At 38.2% G+C, this 9,063-nt stretch overlaps 1 protein-coding gene across 1 annotated transcript; it reads right to left on the bottom strand.

Annotated features, from left to right (window-relative positions):
* Positions 1-7,853: 7,853 nt before the first annotated feature.
* Positions 7,854-8,555, bottom strand: LOC100761202 (pseudouridine-5'-phosphatase). Its single transcript, XM_035439039.1, has one exon. The coding sequence runs from the start codon at positions 8,553-8,555 to the stop codon at positions 7,854-7,856; it is 702 nt and encodes a 233-aa protein (XP_035294930.1).
* Between the last annotated feature and the right edge of the window lie 508 nt (positions 8,556-9,063).

The following is a 9,063-nucleotide window of genomic DNA, read 5'->3' as shown; positions in this document are numbered from 1 at the left end:
AATATACTACTTTTTAACTGCTTAGTTTCCCTATTACTAATATTGTTCCTTATTGTGTGTGATGGTTTGGAAGAAAGTGGCCCCAAAAGGGAGTGCCACTATTAGGAGAAGTGGCTTTGTTAGAGTAGATATAGCCTTGTTGAGGAATTGTGTCACTGTGGAGGCAGGCTTGAGGTCTCATATATGCTTAGGCCACACTCCTCTTGCCTGCCTATCAAGATACAGGACTCTGAGCTCCAGCACCACGTCTGCCTGCATGGTACCATGATGATAATGGGCTAAACCTCTGAATATATATGCTGCCCTAATTAAATATTTTTTCCTTTATAAGAGTTGCTGTGGTCATAGTGTCTCTTCACAGCAATAGAAACCCTAAGACAATGTGGTTTATGGGTACAACTGATAAGCCAATATTGACACACAATTATTAGCTGGAGCCAATAGTTTACCTTGACATGCTCTGTGTGTGTTACATAGGCCCGTGGGTTTTGCTATACTCCTAAGGCCATATACACCATTAATTTCAGAGTTATATGGGCTTGACTGACTACCCTCAAATCTGTGTTCCTCCTATTTCCCAGAACTCTTTTGAATTCTTTCTGACCTTTATTTCCTGTCTCTATTGTACTCGTGTCTTTTCCAGAATGCAATATATTTAGATCCTACAGAACATAACCTTTAGAAACTGACTTATTTAGCAATGTGCTCTTATGTTTCCTTATGTTGTTTTGTGTCTCGATAAAGCTGCAGTTCTTTTCATCACTAAACAGCATCCCATTGTATGCATGTACCCACTTACTCTAAGCGAAGGACATGTTTTTGCCTAGTTTTTTGGCAATTATCAAAACACTGCTATAAACATTTGTGTGTTGGTTGCTGTGTGGAGAAAACTTTTCAACTTATTTGGGTAGATAATTGGGAGTGCTTTTGTTTGAGTCTGTAGCAAGATTATGTTTAACTTTATAAAAAGAAAAGTGGAACTGTTTTTCAGTGTCACTGAATTGTTTTACATTCCCACAGATAAGTGTCTGTTGTTTTCCAGTTGGTATTGATTTTTTTCTCTAGTTTATAGGAATTTACTCATCCTAAAGATACAACTGCTTAAAATTTCATAAGCAAATTTTCATGTCTATTTTTCAACCATTCCTCTTTTATAGGTGTCCTCTGTGGCCTAGTTTTTTGAGTTGGATTCTTTTTCTTATTGTTGAACTTCAAGAGTTTTAAGTATTCTTTGCATATTTTGAATATATCTTCTTTGTTGGATGTAAGCTTTAGTGATAATTTACTTCAAATCTGAAGCTTCTTTTCTTTCTTACTATTGTCTTTCATATGGCAAACACCTTAGCTTTAATACAACCCAACATCTCCTTTTTTCTGTCATGTATCATGTCTAAAAATTAACTCAAGTTTAAGGTAGGCAAGATTGTGTTATCTGTCTGAAATTGGTAGTTTTGTATTTATGTTTAGGATTTTGGTACATCTTGAGTTATTTTGGAAAAATCTGTGTATATATTCTCTTCTGTTTACATGAAAGTGTCTGGTTGATTGCTTAAAGACTATTACTGAACTGACTTAACTGTATTTGGAGGGTTTATCTATATGACACTCTCTCGTCTATTCCTAACTTTAGTTGAAATGCTCCAGCACCCAGAAATAACACTGTTTTCACCTTAAGAACCTAGTAGGGCCCCTGGGAAGAAACCTATAATGTGTACCTTCTTTCTCAAACTGGACCCCCAGGGGTTTTCAGCTGTGAAGCTAATCCAAACTCAACTTGTGGCTGTCTCCTACTTACTATTCAACTATTCCCATCCCTGGCTGAAGAACCTCTCACACCAAGCCAGCATAAATTATATGTTTATTTGCCTGCACTCTGTCCATAGCAGAGCTCTGTCCCATGACCTGAACTGTGATGAAGTTCAGCAAGTTTGCTAATTGCCAGTTTGTTCCATTTTCCCTTTGTTGTTTTGATGACCGCTAAGACTCTATGTTCCAGAGCAGAGACTTAGGTATTCATTATTATATGCTCAAGACAAAAAAATAGAAGTCATGTACTGAGTTTTACACTTAATGAAATCTGAAAATCTTGTAACTACATTTCTCTTGTACTTTACAGAGGGTGGAAAACAGAAAGGACTTTTGTAGACAAGAAAAGTAGCAGATAACAGGGTAAATATGAAGAGTAAGATTTCACCAATAGAAGATTATTAAAGTAGAAAAAGTCATTTTACTAACACAGACATGTATCAGCTCAATCCTGTTCCCTGTATGGAATGAATCTTCTTCAATTCATTTTATTTATTCTGGTGCTGGAATGTGTTCCTAAAGAGATGAATAAAAAATCAGGAAAGCAATCAGAAAAGCAAAGTCTGTTTCTATGCTTCCTAATGATTTTTTTCTCTGCTAGGCTTAGAATTTCTTTGGACAGGGCATCATCCTCCATGATCTTAGACAGATTTAGTGTGCTCTGCCTGGGCCTCTCTAAACATTTTATTAGGTCCTTTCATGTTCTGTAAACTATGTTACTGAAGTTTTTGAGTGAGCCTTTCCTTCTTTACTTCCTACCTAAAAACATCAACAGAGATATCTTCACTGTTTCTCACACCCTCAGCTATGTTTCATGCATTGTGACAGCCTCATACATATCCCTTAAGTTATCTGTTTCTCTTTCTCAGTCTTCATGCATGGGCCAAAGGCAACAGACTTCCTAAATGAAGACTTGGACCCATACCATATCCAGAGTTGTACCACAAAGACTTCTTACACATGTAACACATACATTGCTGTGCTCTTACCATCTCCTTGACTATATCCATGTGTATTAATGAGTGACAACAGAAATTAACTTATCCCCAAACTACCGTTGTCTTCTAGAGAAAATAGGGGAGTAACCCCTTTTGCTCCTGATTTTTCTGTAACTCATTCTCCATACTACATATCCAATTATCATGTTTCCAAACCTAACTTAGTGTTTTTCTGAAGGCAAAATTGTGGCTCCTACTTAGGGTCTCTCAGTCTTTACATTCTCCTTACTCCGTTCTCTAACCTCATCTCCCTAATTCTGCCATTCACTATTTACATTCCAGTCACTGGCTTCACTATACATTCATTAGAGTGTGTCCAAGGCCATCCCCTACTCCCTAGCACTCCATATCTGTATATCAAGTTATTATTCATCTTTACATACATATTCTAACATCTCCAGGTGGCCTGCCAATGCTTCTCTTTGTCTTTTTCCATGTCTAAGCTCTGTTTGAGCCAGACACCAAAGTCCACCTCAGCTCTCCTAAACGTCTTTATCAAACATGAACCAAATTAGCCAAGTTTCTTAGCCTAAATATGAGATGTTAGTTTCCTCCTTCATTCTTTCTATTCTCATTTCTCCTCTAATGCTTAGTTCTCTCCAGACTTCTGAACAGACCTAGGAAGGTCTCCTAGTTTCTTAATTTCTTCAATTTTTCGTTAAGCATCAATGCAGAAGTGCCACTTTGATTGCATTATTTCCTCTCAAGAATGTGCATGAGAACATGAAACACTAGATTCTTAGCCTGATATGCTAAGGCATGTATCTGAGATATTTCCAGACTACCTACCTGATCTTTGAACTCAAAGCCAAGACTTCAGTTCAGTTTTATGTACAATACACTATTGCTTCCTATATTCACATATTTCTCAGTCTTCTTCTTAGAGATGTTTTCTATCCCCTCCTTCAAGGACTTGTTTAATTAGTATCATCTTCCCAGAAGCCGTTATGACAATGAATTCATGAATGTGAATAAATACAACACTGGGAGATTTTTGCCCAATTTTATGGTGGGGGTAACATATTTCCTATTTCTATTCATGTATTAATTTACTATTTTCCATAGAAGATAACAGCAGTTTGGGGGTAAGTTAATTTCTGTTGTCATTCATTAATACACATGGATATAATCAAGGAGATGGGGAGAGCACAGCAATGTATGTGTTACATGTGTAAGAAGTCTTTGTGGTACAACTCTGGATATGGTATGGGTCCAAGTCTTCATTTAGGACGTCTGTTGCCTCTGGCCCATGCATTTAAGATAGTACACTCTCTTCCCAAGCCTGGCTACTTTCTACCATGCTACTTTGTTTTCTCTAGTTCATATTTCTATCCCTATTTGAAAGTGTTTATGTTTATTTCTTTCTCATATTCTAGACTAAATGATCTTTGATGGTAGGAAAGCAGTCTTATCACTGTCTTACTAAGTGCACATGGATGATAATCAATGACTATTGAATGAATGAATGAATGGATGGATAGACAAATCAAGGTCTACCAAATGTCTATCTTAAAAATAGAAGATGCATAAGGCTATGTCTCAAATCTGATGGCTATAGACAATCCTGCAGTAATGTTTAGAAGGGATGCTGAACTGTGCTTTCTGCACCTTAGGTTAGTAGTCTTTGGTTATGGATGCTGAATTGGTAACTCTTCCTCTAGAAGCATAAGCCCTACACTCAGTGTACTATGAAAGACTGTTCTTTATATTTCATGTTAGTGGCATAATTTCCCAGTTCAAGGTATAATGGAAGCAGCTGCTTGCTAAATTGAAATCCAGTTAGGTAAACTGATGGAAATGGAGTTGGCAGCATAGATGACAGCAGCAAATAGGAAGAAGAAACCCAGGGTTCATGATAGGATTTGGTGTCTATTTAATTCCAAGAAAATTATTAAATCCCTTGTTAAAACTGTTCCTTTACCAGAAATTCAAAATGAGGGTTAGGCAATCTCCATTAACCAATTGACTCTAAATTGTGAAGCTTTGTGCTCTAAAGCTTCAAACCGCAATCAATCAACATTCAAAGTTTGTTGGGATACCTGAGTAGCTGGGTTTAAATGAGTGTGTGCAAGTGTGTGTGTGTGTGTGGTAATGGGTATGCATTCTATTAATTAATTATCCATAGTACTCCATAAAGTCACATTTGAGAAAATTGAGCAATTATTCTTAGAGGAAATACTGGATTAGGTCCCAATAAGCCTTTGGTCACATCTTTGTAAAACAAAAAGTAGAAATAAACAACATATAACATTGCTTTATGTATCTTTCTCTTTGATGACCCTCATTTAATGTATCATTGACTTGTTGACACTGAATTCACACTGAGTAATGCTACAAGCCAGTCTGGGTAGAGGATATTTCACTCTTACATTTTCTTTATGAGGATGGTGCATATTTATCATTTCTTGCAATACTGTAAACAGTGGGTTCCAACCTTGCTAATGCTACAAACCTTTCATACAGTTCCTCATGTTGTGGTGACCTCTAACCATAAAGTTTTTTTTTTTTTTTTTGGTTTTTCGAGACAGGGTTTCTCTGTGTAGCTTTGGAGCCTATCTTGGCACTTACTCTGGAGACCAGGCTGGCCTCGAACTCACAGAGATCCGCCTGCCTCTGCCTCCAGAGTGCTGGGATTAAAGGCATGCACCACCAACGCCCGGCCCATAAGGTTGTTTTTGCTACTACTTCTTAACTAATTTTGCTACTGTTATGAATGGTAATGAAAGTATTTGTGTTTTCTGAAGGTCTTAGATGACCCTTGTGAAAGGTTTGTTTGACCCCAAGAGGGGTTGTGACCCAGAAGTTGAGAAACACTGCTATACAACAATCTAAACAGAGAGCCAGCCAACCAAAACACAAACATGTGTGAAAAGGCTGAGAGAACCAATCTGTATACAGGTTTGGATATACAGGGGAAAAAGTGGCATAAAATACTTTTTCTCTTAAAATTCAGTTTCTAATAAATAACTTTTGTTTTGACTTTAGATTGATGATTTATGAGGAACTGAAAATACACACACACACACACTATATATATATATATATATATATATATATATATATATGTATACATATCGCTATGTAAATTACTTTCTATGTCCAAAAATAAAAAGAGCAGTAAGCCACCCTTCTCTAGCCCTATAAAAAGCAAATCCAAACATCTCCTTTCAGGCCCTGCCTCTGATTTTTTGTTTTTCTGAGTATTTTCAAAAGACTGTCATGATATACTTCTTTTTTCTTTCTTTCTTTCTTGAAAATGTACAAAAGATTTTACTTCACTGAGTTAACATGTGAGGACACTAGTAAGATGTTCCACTTGGTTTGGTAAATAATTCAAGCATGAAAACAATGTACACGCCCCTTAGGATGTTAAGGTGGGTTTACTAAGTGGTGTGAAACTCGTTCCCATCCAGGGGCAGTCATCAGCACTCATGCCATCACAGGAACAGGTGTATGGATATCACACAACTGAAAAGATGGATATAACAACAATGCATTGCAGAGTCCCCTGGAAGAGTGACTGCAGCCAGGAGTGGGCGGGGCTCCTGTATCTTGCCTTTGAATTCCTTTCATGAATTTACTCTGGCAGATTGTAGCTGAATTCCAAAGGCTAAGCCAATCCATAGAAGCAAAAAAGGTAACAAGAGCATCAGACAAGTCTCACCAAACAGCTAACAAAAAACAAACAAAAATAAACTGGTGCATAAATACATAAGCCTTACTTAAAAAGTGTAACTTCAGGGACTAAAGAGATGTGTCAATAGTCGAGAGAGCATCCTGTTCTTGCAGGGATCCTTGTTTGCTTCCCAGAGCTGGCATCTCTTAGCTTACAACTGCCTGCAACTCCAGATACACAGACTCTGATGCTCCCTTTTGGAATCTGTAGGCACCTGCACTCACATGAACATACCCACTCACAGACACACATACACACATGTAATTTAAAAATAAAATGTATCAGTTTGGGTATGGAGGCACATGCCTTCAATCTCAGCACTCAGGAGGCAGAGGCAGGTCGAACTCTGTGAGTTCAAGTCCAGCCTGTTATACATAGTCAATTCCAGGTCAGCCAGGGCTACATGGTAGTGCCCCATCTCAATAAATATATAACTTATTTATTATATATTTATATAATTTATACATATAACATAATTTATTCCATTCTCCATATATTGTATAAACATACATATTTATTATAAATATATAAGAAAATAAATCTTTTAAAAAGTATAAAATTAATATTAATAAACAATATTTGTTCTGAGGTTAAAAGCATTCTTCCATGTAGATAATGGTGTGCGTGGAAGGTATATGCTGTAGATAAATTCAGTCAGATACTGACTACAGTTCCAATAACTACCTGAGGTAACAAAACAGCTTACAGCTGGCTGAGGAGGACAATCACCCTACCAAGGCTTTCACTCTCAAGCCAATGAGAAGACAGACAGAATGACCATCTCACACATTGGTTAGCACTGTACTGTTATTGTCAACTCTGAAAGACCAGAAGCAATATATACTATATACATGTAATACAGATGTTCATATGTTTATGTACCCATATCCATATATGGCTATGCAGTTTATATTTTCCACCTGTCAATGTTCAAAGACTAAAATGAAAAATAAGAAAACCTAAGTATGGTTTTTATTTGGGAAAATGATATAATGTACATATATGCATATATACTTATGAGCATACACACGACACACAAGTGTAATCACACAGTGGGCATATTCACGTGTATTGATACATGTATGCACACTCCCTTTATTGCGTATAGACTTAGCTTTATTTTAGATAGTTACTGCAGATGCTCAATCTGGGCTCTCGTTTTTTTGTTTGTTTGTTTTTTCCATTGTCAAATGGAGAACAAATCACAGAGGAGGCCAAGTAAATAATGGAGCAGACAACTTTATAACCTGCAGTGACAATGAAGGTTTTAATCTGGAAGCTGTCGACTTTCTCACTTTTCCCTCTCAGCAATGTGGGCCATAAACCAGCCTTGGGTTCCCTGAGGTTCACTGCAGTATGTTCATCCTTCACCCTCACTCGAAGGCAGGAAGACCAAACAGCTCAGGCTGGAAGTCCTGTAGGGAACCCAGCACCAGGGTGGCTTTTGTGGTCAAGTCTTTGCTCAAGTTTTCATCAGGTACCATGACCACCTGCATCCCACAGGCTATGGCTGCCTCCACTCCATTAGGGGAATCTTCAAAGACAAGGCAGTTTTCTGGAGCCGCAGGAGGAGAGAACCTCTTGGCACAGACAAGAAATACGTCTGGGGCTGGCTTGCCCTTAGTTACCTCAGGATCGTCTCCCAGAACGACGTGATTAAACAAATCAAAGATCTCCTTGTGTCTACTGGTCTTCATTTGGAAGGGGAGGGTCGCAGAACTGGAGGCCACGGCAAAGGGTAGGCGGTTTTTCTGCAGGTGATGAATCAAATTACTAGCTCCTGGCATGAGTGATGCTGTGTGAAACACCTCCATCAGCTTCGCCTGGCTTTGTTCGAAAAACTCTTCTTTGGATATGGGTAACTGCAGGTGCTGTACTATGACCTCTGAGGTTTCTAGGCCCTTCCTCCCCATAACCAGGGACTTGACCTCCCAGTTGTACGTCTTCTCATAGCGACTACATATTTCTTTAAACACGTCGGTATATAAATCTTCAGTATTCAGAAGCAGTCCATCCAGGTCAAATATCAGGTGTGTAACTGGCCGAAACTGGCGCACAGCGGCCGCCTCTGCCATAGTGAGGGTGGTGGAGGGGCAGGGCAGGAGAGGAGCGCATGCCCAGACAGCTTGTCCTACGCATGCGTGTTTTGGGCCTCTGTGACATAGTCGCATGGCAAGTTATACAGTCATGAACTATAGAGTCATGAAATGAACAAAATCACCTGGGAAACACTGAACAAGAAACGAGAGAGCAAATAATAATATAAGGGATAAAGCTAATATCATCATGCTTTATTTATGAACTTCAGACCTTGGTCTAGTCATAGATTTAAGTGGAGTGCCACTAGTTGCTGCATTTATGATTAGATCATAATAAGAAAACATATGAAGTACAATGCCAATATGCTAATTACACAGTAAATTGTTCTTTCAAAACATCACAGTAAAACCCATAAATCAGTAGTTATATGTCAATCAAAAAATGAGCATGTATTTATACAAACACACACACAGAGAGAGAAAGGAGAGAAGAGGAGAGAGAGAGAGAGGAGAGAGAGAGAGAGAGAGAGAGAGAGAGAGAGAG

Source organism: Cricetulus griseus, chromosome 2 (genome assembly GCF_003668045.3).
Source record: "Cricetulus griseus strain 17A/GY chromosome 2, alternate assembly CriGri-PICRH-1.0, whole genome shotgun sequence".
NCBI classification, from domain to species: Eukaryota; Metazoa; Chordata; class Mammalia; order Rodentia; family Cricetidae; genus Cricetulus; species Cricetulus griseus.
Note: the sequence above shows the minus strand (reverse complement) of the source record. Positions and strands in the feature narration are given on the sequence as shown.